The sequence below is a fragment of the Pleurodeles waltl genome, chromosome 5 (assembly GCF_031143425.1).
Source record: "Pleurodeles waltl isolate 20211129_DDA chromosome 5, aPleWal1.hap1.20221129, whole genome shotgun sequence".
Taxonomy (NCBI): domain Eukaryota; kingdom Metazoa; phylum Chordata; class Amphibia; order Caudata; family Salamandridae; genus Pleurodeles; species Pleurodeles waltl.
In genome coordinates this window covers 66,196,866-66,218,890 of record NC_090444.1, presented here as the reverse complement: position 1 = coordinate 66,218,890, position 22,025 = coordinate 66,196,866, and the positions used below count along the sequence as shown (strand labels likewise).

Here is a 22,025-nt window from a genome sequence, read left to right as displayed (position 1 = left end):
TAATTCACCTGTAAGTCCCTGGTAAAGTGCGCTACATGTGCCCAGGGCCTGTAAATTAAATGCTACTAGTGGGCCTGCAGCACTGATTGTGCCATCCACATAAGGGGGCCTGCCATTGCAAGACCTGTTAGTGCAGTTTCACTGCCACTTCGACTTAGCATTTTTCTACATATAAGTCACCCCTAAGGTAGGCCCTGTGTAACCCGTAGGGCAGGGTGCTATGTAAGTAAAAAGCAGGACACGTACGTATGTGTTTTATGAATCCTGCTAGTGAAAAACTCTCAAATTTGCTTTCCTCTACTGTGAGGCCTGCTCCTCTCATACACTAGCATTAGAACTGCCCCATATACTTCTAAGTGGTAGATACTGATCTGGAAGGGGCAGCCCTGTCATGTTTAGTATGACCAGAAAGGTAATAGAAAATCCTGTTTAATGGTGAAGCTGGATTTAATATTACTATTTTAGAAATGCCACTTATAGAAAGTGGGCATTTCGCTGCACTTACTGCCATCTGTGCCTTACAACCTGCCTCCAATCCATGTCTGGTCTGTGCTGGTTGACAGCTCCCCTTGTGCATTCCACCCAGACAGCCATAAACACAGAACACTCAGTCACATCTGCATTCATCTGTATGCTGAATGGGTCTCCCTGGGCAGGGGCTGTCTCTTTTACTTCAAAGGTCAGTGGCCTGCCCTCACACAAAGGACTGATAACCCCCCCCACAGGGATCCTGGCAGGCAGGACAGGGCTGAAAGGGGAACTTGTGCACTTTAAAACCACTCTTTGAAGTTTCCCCCACTTCAAAGGCACATTTGGGTATATATACTGGGTCTCTGACCCCACCAAATCAGACACTTCTGGATCTACACCTGGACTCTGCCAGAGTGACTGCCTGGCTGCCCAAAGGACTCATCTGGACTGAATTGCTGAGAAGGACTGCTGCCTTACTTGTTGCCCTGGTGCCTGCTGGCCCCTGACTCTGCTGGAAGGACTTTGCCTTCCCCACACGTGCTCTCCAAGGGCTTGGATTGAGCTTGCCTCCTGTTCTGAAGTCTCAGGGCCACAAAGACTTCACCCTGGCGAAGAAAATCCCCATGGGTCGGAAACTCAACGCGCGTCAAAATATCCGCGAATCGCTCTGAGGAACCAAGGCTGCGCTGCTCCTGGAAATCAACGCCTCATGTTGCAGCGTAGAAAGAAATGATGCATTGTCCGTGCCACGCCAGAAAACCCGATGCAGCGGCTTATTTCTCAATGCATCTCTTCCTCTGTGGCCCCTGTACGACGTTATTTTTGATGCATCCCAGGTGCTGCGTGTTACAAGAATACAACCACTAATTCCTAAGAATTGAGACTCTTTCAAACCTTTAAAAACCGATATCTCAACTTGAGCATATTGGATTTTTGTTGTTTTGATCTTATTTATTCAGATAAATATTAACTATTTTTCTAAACATGTGTGGTGTATTTTTGTGGTGTTTTCACTGTGTTACTGTTTGAGCTATTGCACAAGTACTTTACACGTTGCCTTCGAAGTTAAGCCTGACTGCTCAGTGCCAAGCTACCAGAGGGTGGGCACAGGATAATTTGGATTGGGTTGTGACTTACCCTGACTAGGATTGTAGTCCCTACTTGGACATGGGTGTATACCTCTGCCAATCAGAAACCCAATTTCTAACAAAATATATTTAAAAAAAAGAAAGAACAGTTCCTGTATTGATTCAGGGATATGCCCTAAGCTTATTTTCCTTTTAATTAGTTGGCAGCTACAAATACAGTTTCTCACTGAGTTTGCTCTTGATCAATGGGGTATCTTTCAAGTCAATTTTCACTGGTCAAAGATCATCCTCTATCTCTCCAAGGAACAGCTGCAAGAAGGGTGAAGCCAGAGAGGACACCTGCTCTGCAGTACCGTACCTCCTTCTTTGTCGGGTAACGTGTGTCTGACCACTTCCTCCTGAGATAGGACTCAAGCAGGAAGTGTACGACAAGACCAGTGTCTTGGCTACATTCATAATTGAAAGACTGTCCAAAAATGTTTGTTCTAAGAGCATCTTAGACATGAGGTGATGTACTAAGACCAGTTTGGAAATGTGGGGGTCGGTGGGGTCTGTAAGCCTGGGCAACAGAAAACAAGATGTGATGGGGTTTGACAAAAACATGCAATCAGGATAGAACACAGTACAGAGGGTCTTACAATATTTAAATAATAACATGTTTATAATTTAAAGGACATGTTGGAAAGGAAGGAAATATGTTTTTAGTCCAGTGCCATCTCTGGACTATAAACACCAGAGTCTGTAATACATAAAGTGCCCCTTGAGTACTTTGGTACTACAGAAGGGGCTGAAGACGCTTGAGCAGCCCCTTCTGGAATACAGATAGCGCTGGTGCACATGTACGTCTGGCACAGTCCTAAAGGGGCGTGCCCACATTTGCTTGGGGTGTGGCCCGTGCAAATTAGGAAACATAATGGGCCTGATTACAACTTTGGAGGAGGGTGTTAATCCGTCCTAAATGTGACGGATATACCACCAGCCGTATTACGAGTTCCATAGGATATAATGGACTCGTAATACGGCTGGTGGTATATCCGTCACATTTGGGATGGATTAACACCCTCCTCAAAGGTGTAATCAGGCCCTTTGTCTCTAAGGATGCTGGCAAAGAGGCCCTTGGCAGGTGCTGTGTGCCACAGAAAGGTGGCACAGAGTTATTGTGCCCCCAGGGGCGCCCTATGAAGGGGGTAAATGAAGTCACATGAAACACTCCCAGAAGGCTCCCTGCAGGCGGGTGTAGTCAGTGACTTCAGACTGAAGTGCAGGAAGGGTGCCGCCGGGACTGAGAAAGATGGACCGGGTGCTTCAAACAGTTGTCTGCCTTGAACAGTGCGTTTGCAGCTGCCCTGGGCAGCAGCCTGCTATTAGTAATAGGCCTCACTGTCACTGTTTGCCACTGTTTGCACCTGGAAAGCCTAGTTAAAGGTATGCTGGGTGGAAGCAGGAACAGAGCGCCCTTAGTATAATATGGCCCCAAGTTTCCTGGTTCCAAGGTCTACAACTTACCAACTGGATCACAGTTTCTCTTATTTTTTGATCATGCTTCCTGGTGTAGCAATGATGTTATTATAGAGTAATTCTGAGCATTTTATATTGTGATGTGACTTACTGTGTGGCCCTTGTTTCTTCTTTAAGCGTGATGCATTATACAGGGGTCACCGCTTTCACGCCCTTAAACTATTCGCACAATCAGTTGTGAAAACCGATGTTGTCTTAACTTCATGTGAGCATTCTGTCCCTCATGTACCTTGCCTTGGGTTTGTGCTATCTTACTGCGCTTGAGGTCAGAGTGAAGGCGCTAACACAGAAAGAGCAGGACACCAAGGTCCTAATGGCCGCTAAATGAAGGGGAGGTGGGATGAGCACTCACCTATGTGTACACAATCATACGTTTGCTATTAAACAAACTATCCACATAAAATCTACCATACCTGTCATCAATGGCAGATTGTGCTGTCTTAGCACTCCGTATAGGTGATGGGGGCATCACTGACCCCCACTAATGAAGGCAAGGATCAGGGATTATGGGAGTGCAAGAAAGGGACAATGGCACATTCTAGGATTGTTTTAGGTAGCATCCCAGGGCCAGTTGGAATATTTATGTCTGTTACCCATTTGGGGGTGGGCTTTCCTAATGAGTATAGTGTGCTCAATTTAAAGGATGGTTAATTTAGAGGGTTTAGAGGCGTGACATTTCATAGTGATCCTTTGAAGCACTATTATACAGGTTGAAATGAAACCGATCCCTCTCCAGCCCTACTGTCTGTTGAGAGCCACCATCCGGTGCAGATGGTCTAGGTTTCCAACAGGAATGAGGCACAACACAGTGCATTGACTAGGTTTGCACACCCGACAGCTACTCTCTTTTTGCAGTGAGACTATCAGTTGAGCAGTCTGCAGGTCTTTCTGATAAATCCATATGTTCAATCCAACCCTTCCTCTAGTGACAAGTCAAACAACAGTCACACAGCTGGTTGATAGCTTACCTTGTTCTCTGGTGGGAAGATCAACACAACAGCACAGACAGAGCTTGGGGGTTCCATGATACACAGTGAGGATGCTAAAGGCATTTGCATTGTCCAAAGAGGACCACATTGCAGCGAATGGAGCAATTGCAATAACAGACTATTTCACTGTCCTCTGTTCAAGTTTTGCGGCTGGGCTGTCAAAAGTTCGCAAAAAGTATAAATGTGTGAGTCCTAAATGTGTGAGTCCAAGCAAGCAGTGAAGTCTAAGCAGGTCAGATACCCATACTGGTGAGTGTCTCTCTGATCCATGGCTCCTACTTTAGAACAAGCTACAGGTGGAGATTAGACTGGAGAAGAGCCCTGAGGCTAGGATGGTTACTTGTGACATGTTTCTGTCCCTCACTATTAATGCCAGCGCTGCATCAGTGCAAGTGTTTGCAGATGGGGGAGGGGCACTGGCACTCATTTTTGGAGGCAGGGACTTATGTTTCATCATCAGAGTTTCACCAAGCGCTAGAGAGAGAAAAAAGACAGAAATGGGAGAAAGAACCTGAAAGAGAAAGATAGAAAAATAGTAACAAAGAGAGGAAGCAGGGATGAATAAGAGCCCACAAGAGTGAGATAAAGAGAGAGGAAGTGTAAGGTGGGGGAAGAAAGAGGCCTGAGGTGGAACCAGGGGTAGGAAGCCGTGGAATTCAGCATCCCTGCCCCCCTGCAGCACTGTGAGATGCTTGTAAGAACACTTTGGGACCTGCACACTAAGCACTGATTTATCCCCTTAAGCTAATGGATCCATTATTCCACCCTGCACTTTACATGGGGTGATTAATGCAGTGACCAGGCTCTAGTACTGGTCCGTCCGGATGGGTCGATGAGTTCATATCTGTCTCTGGTGTGTCTCCTCTCTCTGGAGAGAACAGTAATGGGGTGTAAATACACTCTGGTGCTACACTGGATTAGGATCATTGTTTAACATGTCAGAGCATTTATCGAATAATAGACTTCGAATCAGTGTTTATGAATGCCTTGCACACATTCACAGGTAGATTCACCATGCTATCTGTGTGTTTTGGTTAAAGGTACATGTGCAAACTGCTTGATTTATGAGTGCAAGAACTTCACAAAGACTGTCTTTGTGCTGCTAACTAGTTTTATCTACTTCAAAGACTGAACTCAACCTTCACACATTCAATTAGGTGGTTTTTAAGCTAGACGCAAAGGCTGGGAGGAGGGAAGTTGAGCTCCACCACTTTCAGTTGCTGGTTGTCAAACACTTAGAGCAATGGGCAGAAGGATGGGTTTCAGTGGAACATAAGACATTCCTTAAAAGCAAAGTGAAGGCTCTAAACGTCCACAGCAGAAGGGAGATTTAGTGTACATTGTTCTTTCTCCCAGATGCTCAGGGGAGGACCTGCGGCTGCTCACCAGGGGTGGTACTTGGATATACTCACAATAGGCCTGTATATGGACAGGGTAGAGATCTCAGAATGCTTTCACCTATGAAGCAGTACCAAGGAATTGAAGCAAAGTAAGAGGTGAAGTGATCCCAGAGTTATGGTGTACTTGGGCACCGAGTCAGTTTTCTCCGCAGCCGGGGCAAAGGGATCACTGTAGTGTCAGCAGCCCTAGGTCCGGATCCAGTGTGGATTTCCGCAGCCCTGGGTCCGCACCACTGCAGTGTCAGCAGCTTCATGTCCAGTGTGTGTAGTGTCAGCAGCCCTGAGCCCAGACAAGTGTAGTGTTAGCAGCACTGAGCCCAGACAAGTGTAGTGTCAGCCACCCCGGGTCCACACCAGTTTAGTGTCAGCAACCCCGGTTCCTGACTAGTGTGTTGTCAGCAGTCCCAGGTCTGGGCCAGTGTGGTGTCAGCAGTCCCGGGTCTGGACCAGTGCAGTCTCAGCAGCCCCACATTTGGACAAGTTTAGTGTCAGCAACCATGAGTCCAGACCAGTTTAGTGTCAGCAGCCCTGGGTCTGGACCAGTGTATTGTCAGCTGTCCTGGGTCTGGACCAGTGTAGTGGCAGCAGCCCTGAGCCTGGACCAGAGTAGTGTCAGTAGCTCTGGGTCTGGACCAGTGCAGTGTCAGCAGCATGGGTCTGGATCAATGTAGTGTCAGCAGCCCCGGGTCCAGAAACGTTTAGTGTCAGCAGCCCCAGGTCCAGACCAGTGTGTTGTAAGCAGCCCCAGGCCTGGACCAATTTAGTGTCAGCAGCCTAATGTCCAACCAGTGTAGTGTCAGTAGCCCCTGGTCTGGAGCAGTGTACTGTCAGCAGCTCCAGGCACTCCTGCTCCCAAGTGTCAGCAGTTCTGGGTTTGGACTTGTGTACTGTCAGCAGCCCCAGGTCCGGACCAGTGTGTTGTCAGCAGTCCTGGGTTTGGACCAGTGTGTTGTCAGCTGCCCAGAGTCTAGACCAGTGTAGTGTCAGCAGCCCCGGGTCCAGAGCTGTTTAGTCTCAGCAGCCCTGGGTCCGGACCAGTGTGTTGTCAGCAGTCCTGGGTCTGGACCAGTGTAGTGTCAGCAGCCCTGAGCCTAGACCAGTGTAGTGTCAGTAGCTCTGGGTCTGGGCCAGTGCAGTGTCAGCAGCATGGGTCTGAATCAATGTAGTGTCAGCAGCCCCAGGTCCAGACCAGTGTATTGTAAGCAGCCCCAGGTCTTGACCAATTTAGTGTCAGCAGCCTAATGTCCAACCAGTGCAGTGTCAGTAGTCCCTCGTCTGGACCAGTGTACTGTCAGCAGCTCCAGGCACTCCTGCTCCCAAGTGTCAGCAGTTCTGGGTTTGTACTAGTGTACTGTCAGCAGCCCCAGGTCCAAACCAGTGTGTTGTCAGCAGTTCCCGGTTTGGACCAGTGTGTTGTCAACTGCCCGAGTCTGGACCAGTGTAGTGTCAGCAGCCCCAGGTCCAGACCAGTGCCAGCAGACCCGGGTCCAGGCCCGTGCAGTGTCAGCAGCCCCGGGTCCAGACCAGTGTAGTCTCAGCAGCCCCAGGTTCAGACAAGTGTGTTGTCAGCAGTCCAGGGTTTGGACCAGTGTGTTGTCAGCAGCCCAGAGCCTGGGTCAGTGTAGTGTCAACAGCTCTGGGCGCTCCTGCTCCTAAGTGTTAGCCAGAAAACTGAGCAGAGGCAGTGGCAGAGGGCCCTTGCAGTGGCCACATGGTTCCTCCTCTGAGAATCTCTGAAGTGTGGTGAAGGTAAAACGTGGGGGGTTCGGGAGGAAGGGAGTTTTCCACCTTCGCTGTCTCCCAGGGGGATTATAACAATGATGTTGTCTCCAGGTCTATGTTGAGCCGTGTTCATATTTTGCGTTTGTACATGATACCTGTAGATTCTTAGTATCTCTTTGTAGCTGGCATGACCGGAAGACTACCATGAGAGCAGAAAGGGAACATATACAGTACTATATTTTGATGGTCAAAGCAGATGGTAAAAGGTTTCTGTATTGTGTTGCACTTATGGATGTCTAAATAACCCATAGAAAATGAATTCTTAACATACCTAATTGGATGTTGTAGGAAGCTGGGTTCTGGTTACAGTCCCCTCCCCCGCCACACACTTTTTGCCTGGGTTTCTGCTAGCCAGTTCGCCAGTGTTCCTTCCGTAAAAGAAGACACCTGGGGCCAGATGTAGCAAAGGGTTTTTCCCATTCTCTGTCAATGGGAAAATGTGTTCGTACATATGGCCCATGGTCACTTGATCCTCAACTGGCCAGACCCTTCAGCACCTCTGTAAGTCCCTAGTAAATGGAACCCCTGGTACCTAGGGCAGGGGTACTGAAGAGGGGCTCTGAGAGTTACAGCACAACTTGTGCCACTCCAAGGGTCCCAGCACAGAACTCATGCAGACTGCCATTACAGGCTGTGTAACAAGGTGCTCCTTAAAAGTGAAAACACTACACGGTACACACACTGTGTACCATGTCTCCTAAAGGCTGCATGTAATATTTGCAAGTCATCCACCTAAAGACTCACACCCCACTCACACTCTCATACAAACCTCTCATATACCCACTAACACCCTCACACAACTATTCCCATACCCATTCACACATCCATACAACTACACACAAAAATACTCACTCATTGTAAACTGCACTCAGACACCCATTTGCTTTCTTAAATAGCCAGTCACACCACCACTCACTCTGCCATGCAATTACTCACACGCCGACTCATACCCATAAAGCCATTCAGACAATTACACAGCCACCTACAAAGCTAATACAGTCTGCACTTCTTCTTGTATACAACCACTGACCGTGCCACTCACAAACTCATACACCCCCTTACTCAGCAATACAGCCACACAGACACCCAGTCATACAGACATACATCCACTCAAACAAGGAGTCACTCGCCCATACAACTACTTGTACACCCACTCACTCACCAGTAGAACCAATTATACAAACACTTACACAGTTACTCACACACCCACTCACTTAGTCATACAGATACTAACTCATATACTCACTCTCCTATACTGTCACTGATACAAGTACACACTCATCCATACATTCACTGACACACTCACTCATACATACAGTCACTGACACACCAGCTAGCTCGCCCATACAGATACTGGCACAGTTTCTAACTCACTCAAAGAGCCACTAACACATCCACTCACTCAGCCATAGAAGTGCTCAGTCACTCACCACTACAACTACTGTGAAAACCACACACTCACACTTAGCACTACTCACACATCCACTTGTCTACCCATACAGCTACACAGAAACCCACTCACTCAGTAAAGCAGCCACTGACAAAGCCAGTCACCCAACTGAACAGCCACTCACATACAAATGGAGACACACATATCCACTCAGATGACATACATTACAAATACTATCACTGATCATTAGCTCTGGAAGAGTACTAATTTAACTTATGCAATAGCTTAGTATGTATCTTTAACTCACATAAACATTTTTACACACTTACACATACTGGATAATGTCATCAGTGATGTCACTGACCATGTCATGAGTGATATAATATGCAAGGTCATAAGCAGTGCATTGTGGAGGCGTGAATGGTAGGCCTGGTAACTATAACTGCTGCATTTCTAGTTTTGAGTGAGTAAATTCAGTACCTAACTATACCGTCCCTGCAACCTTTGTTTTTTTTAAATAAATATATATATATTATATATATATATATATATATATATATATATATATATATATATATATATATATATATGTTCAATTAAAAAACCAAAGGTTATAGGGACGTTACAGTTAGGCTCACATTTCACACATACAAAACCATAGAATTTCAGCAGTTATAGTTACCTGAGCTAACTATAACTTGCGTCCCTGTAATGCACTGCTTATGATCTCACATATTACATCACACATGACATGGTCAGTGACATCACTGATGATATCTCAAATGATATGACTGATAACATCACTGATGACATCATCCAGTGAGTGTGAGTGGTGGTATGAATATGCGAGTGGGTGTGTGAGTGGGTCTATGCGTGACTAAGTGGTTGAACCATTTGCTGTATGGGAGAGTGAGTGGAAGTGGGAGTAGCTATATGGTGGCTGTGTGAGTGGCGGCAGTTTGTTGAGTGAGTGGGTGTGTGAGTGGCTGTATGGGTCAGTGAGTGGGTGTGTGAGTGCTTGTATAGGTGAGTGAATAATTGTGTAAGTGACTGTATCAGTGAGTGAGTGGCTGTGTCAGTGGCTATATGGCTGAGTGTGCGGGAGTGGGTGTGGTTGTATGTGTAGGGGAGTGCATGTGTGAGTAGATGTATGAGTGTTTGAATAGCTGAATTAGTACTGTATGGGTGAGTGAGTGGCTGCGTCAGTTGTGTGAGTGATTGGGAGCATGTTAATAGTTTTATGGGTCTGTGAATGAGTATGTGAGTAGCTGTGTGTGTGGATGTACAAGAGTTTGCATAGGGGTATGAGTAGGTGTGTGAGTGGTTCTGTAGGTGATGTAATCAGTGATGTCATTTGAGATGTCATCAGTGATGTCACTGACAATGTCATGTAATATGTGAGGTCATACGTCATTACGGGGGCACAAGTTATAATTAGCTCATGTAACTATAACTGCTGAATTAATGTGGCTTTGTATGTGTGAAATGTGAGCCTATCTATAATGTCCATGTAACCTTTGGATTTTTAATTGAATTTCTATGTTTTTTTAAATTCAATTTCCTAGCTATTACCTCCCTGTAGCCCTGGTTTTCTCAGTTCATTCCTCCGTCTTTTTTAACATAAAGTAATTTTACTACTATAAGTTAATCCAACCACCACCGTGCACGGCCGGAATGCCCCTCTGACGCAGAATAAGGCAAACGCCCAACCCTGCGCAGGCCTTCGGCCAACCTGTATAACCAGCCAACCGTGACATTATCATATTTTTTTAACTGATAACCCGAGACACAGGGTGACCTTCAAAGCAGAAGTTATGGTTTTGGGTAGGTCAGTTTGAGGAACATTGACTTTGATGAGATGGGAAAGCACAAGAGTTTGGATCAATGAACTCAAGTCTGGTGGTTAATGGACATCTTACGCTACTTTGGAAGACAGTAGATGTAGTTTTCCCCACATGTTTCCAGGTACTCTCCAATTAGTAGTGTTATCAAGAGAACAATCAGACGTTGGTTGTTATACAAATGGATAAGGAATGCAAATCTCTTGTTCTCCTGCCATATATTCAACAAAAAAATATGATGGCTTGTTTGAGGAGAACAGAGAAGTCTCAAAAATAGTGACCACTGTAAAGAATTGCACTTTCCCGTGCTTAGAATGCGGGCATTGAAATCCTCTCCTGCAAAAGCTCACACTCCTTGCATTACCCTACCTGGTGTCTTCCTTTTCTACCCCCCCATGCAGAATGTAGCATAGGCAACCCTGCACCAGAGCGGGCTTCAGCTATCGCCAAGCAGCCTTCATGAAAGTTCAGATCTTGCATAATTGTAAAGCACATAAACCCCTAGACTTGCCTAGATTCTGTGATCGACTGATCCACAGAACCTTGGGTCTATAAAAACACCTATATAGATCAGGCATCTCCAACGGGTAGCTCGTCAGCTCCTGGGAGCTCTCCCGTTACCTGTGAGTAGCTCATCCGTGCGCAGCCCAGTCTATTAAATTATACGTTTTTGCTTGTTGAAATTAATATTTATGTACCAAAATTGAAAAGTGTGTATTCAAAATGAAACTGTTCGCATTTTCAGAACTTCTAAGCTGATATTTGGGTAAAAATAGTTGAATTTCCAAAATATAGTTTAAGCTGATCTTTGAGTGAAAAACGCTGCAGTGTTGCGTAAACATTACCAATATTATTAACTTGGTGCCAGAGGCATTGCAGCCATGTCTGTTATGTATCACTCACATAGAGGCACTCCACATTGACAAAGCATTGTTTACATTACTGCTGGTAACTGTGCCTGATGTGCTGAAATCAGAACCGCTAGTAATACTCCATATGGTTGCCACTAATGTAAACTTGTCTGATGTGATCATTATTACAACTCCAGTAGTATTAATAGCTTGGGATGATTATAGTTGATTATAAGTAGCTCTTATTGCAGAAAAGGTTGGAGACCCCAGATGTAAATTATGTAAATGTAAACAAAAACACCCTGTTCATTAATATCTTTATTGATACACTCAAGTATAAAGCTCCAATATAGCCAATATACTGCTGTCAGTGGCTGAACACCCTCACATAAGGTGTATTGTATGAAACATGCATAAGTAGATATAGATATATAGATACATTGATCAATGAATACTATACAGTGTATAATGATTTTGTATATACTCTACAGAATTAGCACCCAAGTGGGAAAAAATAAACAGGACCATGTATTTAGCTTTAAAATATCTGACAACCATTGAAGCTGCATTAAGGGCCTGATTTGGAGTTTGGCGGTGGAGTTATTCTGTCACAAACGTGATGGATATCCGATACGCCATATTACTATCCCATTATATCCAATGGGAATCGTAATACTGCAGACGGGATATCTGTCATGTTTGCGACGGAGCAACCCATTTGCCAAACTCTAAATTAGGCCCTGAGTTAGTAAGTATTAGGATGTGAGGTGGGATTCACGCTCGTTGCATGTTATCACAAGGCTTCATTCATGTCCTTATGGGTAGTGGGCACTTCTGATGAATGGATAGACCGGCTTCCTGCAGGCAGTCCAAATGTAATACGTACTTACATATTCTAGGTGTCTGACAGAATGTGGATCCAGTGACAACAAAGACTATATAAAGACCCTTTATTGTGGTGTATTGTAGCATTTCTATTGCGCTTCCTACCCCCTTGTGGGGTATCGAAGCCTATCTTCAGATTTGTGGCACACTACACTGTGTGGGTTACTTGGTTGGCAGAGTCTTGCATTTGTTGTGACCCTGTGTGGTAGGTGTTTGGTGTGGTGTGATGGAGGATGTGTGTGAGACAGATGTACACAATACAATTGTAATTAGATGTGAGATTATAAATTACTTTGCAGGTTCTGTGTTGTGTTTCATGGCTTCTATTAGGCTAGAGGCAGAGAAAAGATGCTGGGATCTACTTAGATGATGTGTGTTGCAGGTCGTCCAGTTGGAGTGGGAGGCAGAGGAGAGGAGGATTAAAACATGTGGGAAGCTACACAGCATCAACCTAGTCAGAGGGGCTGTGCAGTGTTGTGTCATGTACACCATAAAAGGGGATATTCAGAGAAGGCCTAGTAATCTAAATGGAAAAATGTACAGCAAGAGTTGCTACCAGTTGAGCAAAAGTGGGAAATAGGTGACTTGAGCAGTGTCCTCGCACCTTTTTGAATGCATGGATACTGCCTATTGCTGTAAACATACACCTGTTGAGTGAGCAGGGAAGTGGAAAAGCAATCGAGGCTGACAATGTGAGCAGAAACTATGAAATCTTTAAAGGATATTGAATGGACAGGACCAATGTTTATTTTCCATTTTTGCCGACTGCAGAGGGACTGCACCTTCTGGACCGCGATCAGCCTAGTAGCTTCCAGTTCCTACTGGATCTCTATTAATATGGAACACTTTGGTCTTGAAAAAGCCCTAGGCCTGCCCTCCATCTGAGGGTGAAACACATGTTGGCGTATTAACATTTTCAGACTTAACCAAGGCATATTCTGAACTTATCTGAAGCCTTCTCTGACCTTTTGCTTTTTAATAAAATCTTCTTACATGAGATTGATTGAAGATTTGAATTGATTGAACAATACTATGTTGCTCTGTATGAGATGGTGGGTTTGGCCCACAGGAGGTTGGGACAGTACTCCAAAAATCCAGCCATATAACAGGGAGACGTACCTCCTGGTGTCTACCCCTTTAATCAAAACGACAAAATCTTTAAAGGACCCAGAATCCACTTGCTCCTGCTAGGCATATGGTGCATGGTTTGCACCCAAAGCCCTCCCCCTTCTCCTGGTGGCTTCCAAAGGGGGCGAGCACCTGTCAGGCAAGCCCTAGTCGGGTCACGGCTCACAGCCTACCCAACGTGGCAGAGGCACCTCAAACCCCAAGCACTATACCTACGGCGGGTAGTGTGTGGGCATCAGACTGACACAACACAGACTGACAGAGCTCACCTAGGAGAAGGTTGCCGCCTCTTAGGGCACAGAGTGAAGGTGAGGGGTCCCACTCCTTTCCTTAAAGATGGTGCACTTTTAGTAATTCCAAGCACTGTCTGTCAGACACTCCTGCCTGGGGGCACTAGGTTTGTTATAACATGGATCTATTGATTCTCATTGCTGCCTGGAATCATTGATGTTCATTATTGCCTGGGTGGATATAGGTGTGTTATAGCTTGGGACCACTGATTCTAATTACTGCCTGGGATCACTCATGTTTATTACTGTGAAGGTACAATATTTACTCATGTTACTGCCTGGAGTCACTAATATTCATGATTGCGCGGGAGCACTGAGGCGTGTTACAGCCTGGGACTACTGATCCTCCTTACTTCCTGGATTACTGATGTGCATTACATCCTGGGGCCATTCAAGCTTATTACTGCCTTGGGCCTTTGAGGCTCATTACTGCTTCAGTCCATTGATGTATATGAATCCCTGGCTCCCACGTATGTGCTGAATGTATGTTCCACGTCAGTGTGTAAATGGGTATTGTGTGTCTGTGTGCATTCACCATACAGGGTCATCCTCTTTCAGCTCTTTGACTTCTTTAGCTCCGGTACCTTCAGCCAGTGCCTTGAGACATTGGTAATCACATCTTGAATCAAGCCAGAGAAGTGTTAAGGTTTTAGCCTCACTACCTTTCCATTGGCTGTATAACTGTATCCTTCTATCTACATTGTGGTGCATGAGGGACTATTTCACGTCTAAAAAGTAGGACAATTCTACACTTGGTATATCTTATCTCTTACTTCCATTATTATTGTTAATGCAGCAGGTTTTTACATAATTTTTGTCCATTCTTGTGTGAGAGTCTAACACCGATGGCCATCCAGAGACTCATCTCCACTGCAAATTGACATTTTACTCTCACATACACACACACACAAGCAAACACACATTCATAGATGTTTTGCAAAAGTAAAAGCAAGAAGGCATTGGACTTGTAAACCTGTCATTTAACTCCACAGTGTAAACTTGGAAACCACTATGGGATCCATGTGTATAGGTGAAAGGTCAACAGTAGAACAGATGAAACATTGTATCTTGTATCCTCCTCAGCTATGCGGTCATCGCCTACGGTTGTGCTGAGTGCCCGCGACTGTTGTGTGGACGGACTGGCTGCAAGACTGAATTCTGCTACCACTGTCGGCAGCTCTGGCACCCAAACGAGACCTGTGAACAGGCATGGAGGCAGCTGTCCCAGGGAGCCCCGGGGGCGATGGAGCCATCAGCCCTTCTCATCTACAGCGAGGATCCAGGAAAAGGTAACCACAGATTAACTGTTAAAAAAGGCGCCCTTAGTACCCAAGTTTTGCGGTAGCTAACCCTGCTGGCCACTGGTAGAGGTTTGAAACTTAAGTACTAGTCCTAAGAATGGGGACGTCCTGCAACTTTTCATTTAGGTGGGAAATGTTGTGGTTCCATGTTGTCTATTACACAGTTCAAAAGAAGTGGTGGCCACTGCAGGTGTCTCCTGCCCTCACAGGGTGATCCCTGTTGGGCAAGAGGCTAAAGGAACACTGTAGACTGAAAAGTATTATGTTGTATTAAGAGCTTTATTAAAGACCTGAAACCCAATTAGGGCAACTAACCTTATGTGTGTGGCAGAGTGGTAAGAGGACTAATTATCAGGAGCTACTCGTTTTAGGTCCACAATGAGTGTCCACCTGCCACGGTTCGGCTATCGCCATATGGTGCATATTTAAAGCTCGTTCAGATCAGGGCAATGGTTGTGGACGGTTCCCTAAAAGTCTGTGATCTGCATTGGTTCAGTCGTTCACTCTGAATCTGCGGCACTATCATTAAGAGGTCTCCTGAACCACTTACCCGCCGGGGTGTAAACATGTGAAAGGGGATTATTTTCAGACAAATTAGAGGAAGATATTAGGATGTATCTTGTGGGGTGCCCAGTGGGACCAGTTCCTTGATCGGTACCGCTGGAAGTGTTGGGTAAATACAAAGTCTTAAAGAGAGAACGAGAGAGATTGCTCCTCTACCTGGAATACCTAGGATACCTTAAAAGCATATCCGTGGAGAGGAGGAGACACCCTTGCGGGAGAAGCGGTATTTGGGGATGCACCACTGTATTATATTGGAAGACACAGGTGGTCATTCTGACCCTGGCGGTCTTTGACCGCCAGGGCGGAGGACCGCAGGAGCACCGCCGACAGGCCGGCGGTGCTCCAATGGGGATTCCGACCGCGGCGGTAAAGCCGGGGTCGGACCGGCACCACTGGCGGGGTCCCGCCAGTGTACCGCCGCCCCATTGAATCCTCCGCGGCGGCGCAGCTTGCTGCACCGCCGCGGGGATTCCGACCCCCCCTACCGCCATCCAGATCCCGGCGGTCGGACCGCCGGGATCCGGATGGCGGTAGGGGGGGTCGCGGGGCCCCTGGGGGCCCCTGCAGTGCCCATGCCACTGGCATGGGCATTGCAGGGGCCCCCGTAAGAGGGCCCCTACATGTATTTCACTGTCTGCTGCGCAGACAGTGAAATACGCGACGGGTGCAACTGCACCCGTCGCACAGCTTCCACTCCGCCGGCTCGATTCCGAGCCGGCTTCATCGTGGAAGCCTCTTTCCCGCTGGGCTGGCTGGCGGTCTGAAGGCGACCGCCCGCCAGCCCAGCGGGAAAGTCAGAATTACCGCCGCGGTCTTTCGACCGCGGAACGTAACCTGACGGCTGGACTTTGGCGCCAAGGTCAGAATGAGGGCCACAGTGTATAAACAGAGATGAAGCCCCCAAACGTTTACAAAACTATAACATTGTCAGGAAGTGACCTAGAAGGGTAAAAAAGGGAGGAGTGGACATAGTGGGGTGGCTAAAGCTGCTGTGTTGCCATGGCATGCTTGCATTATTAAAAGATGTTTTAATTGTTGTTGCAAAACCAATAGGAATATTTAATATAGAGATACCTCTATGGTAGATATTGAAAAGTACAGAGCAGGTGCGGCTAAATTTATTGTGTATAAAAAAGCCAAACTGTGTATGGTGGAAGAATTCCTTTGAAAAGTCTTTGAACTTGGAGTATAATATCCTGCTGGCTACAGTCTCATAGACCACAGTGGCAGATCTTGCATTAGCTCAGCAAACTCCAAACCAAAACCAAGACACATGCAGTTGTATTGACTTGTCGTAACCATGAAAGCCATTTAACAAGTGAATAAATTGTGAGGTTTTGGGTTTGACATCCAAAGATGAAGTATACGAGGCAGGATGTGACTAGACCAAGATTGACAGCGTCTTCGTATTTGCCATGTTTGTTGTGGAATGCAACCAAAATGAAAAGAAGGTTTCTTCGGGTTGTCATAGGTCTTTATCGATGTTTACCTGTACGTACCATCTTATCGGGGCACTCAACCCAATCCCAAAGAGGTTGGACTTGGTCAACCAGCATTTGTTTCTACAGAACTCGAGATCTGAAGTAGATTTGGTACAGGCTTATTGTCGGCAGAGCTATCCAGATGCAGAAGTGGACACGACACAGGGTGTTTTCTTTCTTTTGAGAAAGAGTTATTCATTTGAGTGATAAAAGGGTGAGGACTAGGTGGAGGCTTCCCGGGGCTCCTTCGTTGGCAGGATGGAGGGCGGGGGTCGATTGGAAAAGCCGATCTATGCAGCGTGAGGACGCCCTGAAAAACATGATAAAATATGGGGGAAATGGTGGGCCTATCATGATGTTTAATGTACTATTAAACACTGATAGTCTAGCCTTGGGTCGTATCTTATGCTCCACACCTGTATTGTTGATTTTTGTTGGAACTCACTGTGTGTACTGTTCTTTAACTCAATGAAAACAAAACTAATTCATTTGGTTCTTTAACAAAAAAAGAAAGGGTGAAGGCTTGAACTAATTCTTTAATATGTCTGGAGGCGATCAGGTGTCCTTAAATGGTGGTTTGAATTTAACTACAACATCGAGATGTCGTACCAATAGTAAGTTGGATAGAACAATTCTTGTAAACAACAGCTACTACTAATGTACAATGTGATGCTACTCAGTTTATTGACGATGTAGGGAACATGTGATATGGAAGTCACAAAACGTATCAGATTTCAGCACGAGGACTTAACTCACTGGATCAGACATGGTTTATTCAGTTGATGAAATGGATAAAAGAGGGGGCTGAGCTGGAAACTGTGGGTGCAGGGATCATGGTTATTGCACTACGTTTGGCCTTATTGTTCCAAAAATCGAATTTCCATATCTTCTAGATGTCCTTTGCAAAGTGTGAAGCAGCATTGAGCTCACAGCATTTGATTCTGAGCTTTCTTGATATTAGTTGCATCCGGTGTAACAAGGTCCCCAAAATACTGAATAGTTCTTCAGAGCTGCCTTCCTTAATATTTTTGTAAGCCATTACCAATTCAATACATATGAAAACACACATTCAAAATCCATATTTATTTTATATTCATATGACAATAGTAATCACAGTGTTTACTTTTTTGCTTCTTGTTTTGATTAAACAAGACTGTGGCTTACTCGCTTCTAACAACAATAGCCGCAACAAAGAAGGCATGTCGACTCAGAAGAAATTGCATCAGAAGGGTTCAAAGAAACAAGAACAAAGAACTGAGAATTAAATACTAAGGGGCAGATTTAAGAACCCCTAGGGCCACCTTTCGCTGCCATATTGTCATTTTTTATGCTAAGGCGGCGCTAGATGGCATTTTCCCCATGCCATATTTACAAAGTGGCGCAATACATGCATTGCGCCACTTTGTAACCCTTTGCGATGCATTATACCTGCACCAGGCATGATGTATGCAAAGGGGGCGTTCTTCAGTTAAGGGGGATAGAAAAAATGGTGCAAAGAAATCTAAGAGATTTCCTTGTGCCATTTTTTTCAGCACTTTTTTTTATAAACATTTTTTATTAGTTTTATATAGCAACATAAAACCCAACAGGTCACAACTACACTTTGCGGACTGAACATTGCACAAGTCCCAAGCAGATAACTTGAGTGGCTGGGTCCGATGGAGAACGAGGACTGGAGAGATGCTTTGATGGCCCTTGTGGGGCATAGTGCAACCAACAGTGATTCACTGGGGTTAATTATCAAACCAGAGGCCTCAGCAAACAGCCCCAGCAGTTGCATCACTCTAGGTCCACTGCTGGCCAGATTGGCCAGAAACAAGAGTACATCATCTGTGTATTACGCAATGCGGTCTTCCCTCCCGGAAGGCCACGACCAACCGTCAATCAAGGGATCCTACCTTATGAGCTTCACAAGCAACTCCATCACCAATGAGAATAGGAGCGGGGACAGGGGACATGCCTGGCGGGTTCCCCGGCAGATAGGAAACTGGTCCGACACTGCCCCATTTACCTGCACCCGGGCCGCTGGATTAGAGTAGAGGAGTCTCACTAGTGCCCGGAATCGAGTGCCAAACCCAGCGCTTGAGAGCACCCGCTGAAGGTAGGACCAGTCTACTGTGTCAAACGCCTTTTTGAAGTCCAAGAGGAAGAGCACCAGGGGAGGGGTTAAGAGGACCCAGCTGGCCAGCGCCACATGCAGTCATCTAATACAATGCCTGGTACTCCCTAGCTGGCAGAAAGCCACACTGGTCTGGATGGATCAGTGAGTACAACACTCTCTTCAATCTAGTGGCTAAAACCGTGAACAGTATCTTAATTTCGGTATTCAGGAGTGAGATGGGGCGATACGCAGAACAGTGCCGTGAAAGGGGGGGGGGCAGTCTTGTGAATCACCACTTTAGTCGCCTGATCTAGACCCGGGGGAAAACCACCCGTCTTTTCGGACTCCTCAAACATGGCAAGCAGGTGGGGAGCTGGGATATTGCAAAACTTATTGTAAAGCTCTGCAGGGAAACCATCGGGCCTGGGGTTTTGCCCGCAGCCAGCTCCGATATAGCAGTCCCAACTTCCTCAAGTCCAATGGGTTTGTCTAGGTCCTGTCTTTCCACCACCGAGATCCTTGGAAAGGACACCTCCTCTAACAAGGAGATCTCGCTCTCCACTTGGGGCCTAGGCCGCTCTTCCTGGAGTCTCGTGTAGTAGGTGGCGAAACTCTGTGCTATTTCATACGACATCCGGGAGATGGCTCCAGAGTCTTCAACAACTTCCGGAATGACTCTGTTTACCATCGGTTGAGTTGCAAGCCAATGCAAGAGCTTGTCGTTCTTGTCCCCCCACCCGTACACACGGGCCATCGAGGCTCGCCACATGTGCTTCGCTGTCTCGAGAGTAGCATGCCTAATCTCCTCCCTAACTAAGGCTAGCTGTCTTGTGATGGATGCGTGCGTGGAGATGGTGAGCTGGCCCTCCAGACGTAATGCCCTGGCCTTGAGCGCTGACACCTTTTGGTTGCGCGTGCGCTCCCGCACATGAAGGAGATGTTTGGCATGTCCCCTAAGGGTGGCTTTGCAAGCACACTGTACCCGAAGACGGTACAGACCCAAGATTATAAGCAAAGTATTCAGTAAGCCGGTCCCCCAGGGCCTGAGTGTAGTCACTATCTTGCAGGTAACAGGCATTAAGTCGCCATACCGGACGCTGGACAACGTCAATATCATCTAGCCGAACAAGGAGTGGCGCATGGTCCGAGACCCCGTGGGAGAGTATCTCAACCCACGTGACTCTAGGTACATCGAGGGCTGGCACAAGAAAGAGGTCCATCCTGGCATGAGTGTGATGTGCTGCCGACATGTGGGTAAAGAGCAGTCCGGAGATCGCCACATAACGTCCCTGTGGATCCAACCGGGAGGCGGCTACCACCATGGGTAATGAACGGTGCAACAGGACAGCCACACTCCTAGAGCTTAGACAGCTCTGGCTTGTGTGAGGAATCAGTAGTGTTATGTGCAGTGCGTCTGTCCGAAAGCCCCCAACTAATCAAAAACAAGATAGCATAACACATACTCAACCACAAAAAAACTGTTTGTGAATATTCCCACAAGTCCCCCCAACTGCCCCCCACCCCATACTTTTAACCCAGAAGCATCTGTCGCCCAGAACTGCAAAAACAGAGTGTCAGTAGTAGGAGTCCAAATCGGAGTTCTGCAGTGCAACCATCTGCCGCCCTGCGCCCAGTGCCAGGGAGGGAGCGCTCGTCCATGCCCTCTGCCAAACACACGGGGTCCGTTCAAGTCATTCTCAGGAAAGCAAGGGAGAGTGGCTAAGGCGATCCTCCTCCACAGTCGATGCACGTCTCTTCTCCCCTGGGCCGGCTGGGGTGCTTCTGCCCCCAAAGGGACACAGGCTCAATCGACCATCCTCTGTCGACGTGCCGCACTGGCCATTCCTTTTTCTCCGGTGGGACTGGATGTGCCTGCGCCCTCCCCTTGATCCTGGGGAGCTGATGGGGCCGGACACCAGAGGGCGGTCCACAGACCAGGGGGGGCCCCTCCGAGCCACCCTATGCTCCTCAGTAAACCAGTCCTATGCCGCCTCTGGCGAGTCAAAAAAGAAGGATTTCCTGTCCATGAGGACCTTGAGGCCCGTGGGAAATAGGAGCATATAGGTCAGTTGCATTGCCAGAAGCTTCTGCTTGACTCCTTCGTAGGAGCAGTGCCTGGCTTGCACCTCCCGGGTGTAATCTGGGAAGATTAGGATCTTGTGGTTGTCCCAGCGAAGGTCCGGGTGGGCTCTTGCCTCTCTAAGAATGACGTCCCAGTCTTTGAAGTTGAGAAATCTCACAATCATTAGCCGCCTGGCGGGGCCGAGGCACCAGATCCCTGTGGGCGTGTTTAATGGCAAACCAGGGGGAGAGCTGCTGTTCGGGGACCCATGATCTGATCCAGCGCTCCAAGAAATCGATCGCTTGGCTCGCCTCCACTCCCCCCGGGAACCCCACAAAGCGCAGGTTGTTTTGCCTGGAGCAATTCTCTGTTTCCTCGGCCCTGTGGTGAAACTCACCCGTGTGAGTCTGCAGCTGGGCGACTTTGGCCTTCAGGTCTACAATCTCATCCTCCGCCTGGGAGACCCAGTCTTTGACCTCTTTAATGCGACCCACCGCTATCCGCAGATCCTGTCGCAGCAGGCCCCCATCCTCTCTCACTTCACCGACCTTAGTCTCAACTGCCAGCTGCGAGGATTGGATGGCCTGAAGGATCGTATTCACCCCTTCTGCAGCGGCAGCCTCCGGCATCAGTTCTCCCGCCCCGTGAGAGGCTGCGTGTCTGGTGAATTGATCAATACGCTGCTGCGAGGCCAGCGGCTGCTTACTTGATTTGTCTTTCCCCATGTCCGCCACCCGGGTCTGGGGTAGCGCAGACGCAACCGGGGCTTCGTCCAGGGATCCAGGCACCAGAAGGCAAGTGGGGGGCTCGCAGAACCAGCACTCAGATCGCCCCAAGGCCAAACTCCGGTGGGCAAGTGGTGGGGCTGGGCGGCAGGCGGCAA

At 47.2% G+C, this 22,025-nt stretch overlaps 1 protein-coding gene across 1 annotated transcript in view; it reads left to right on the top strand.

Annotated features, from left to right (window-relative positions):
* Positions 1–22,025, top strand: part of LOC138295344 (E3 ubiquitin-protein ligase RNF19A-like) — a 313,219-nt gene that overhangs the window by 151,417 nt on the left and 139,777 nt on the right. Inside the window, exon 3 of the mRNA XM_069233576.1 lies at positions 14,717–14,922. Coding sequence (XP_069089677.1) covers positions 14,717–14,922 — 206 coding nt within the window. The remainder of the gene's footprint in view (positions 1–14,716; positions 14,923–22,025) is intronic.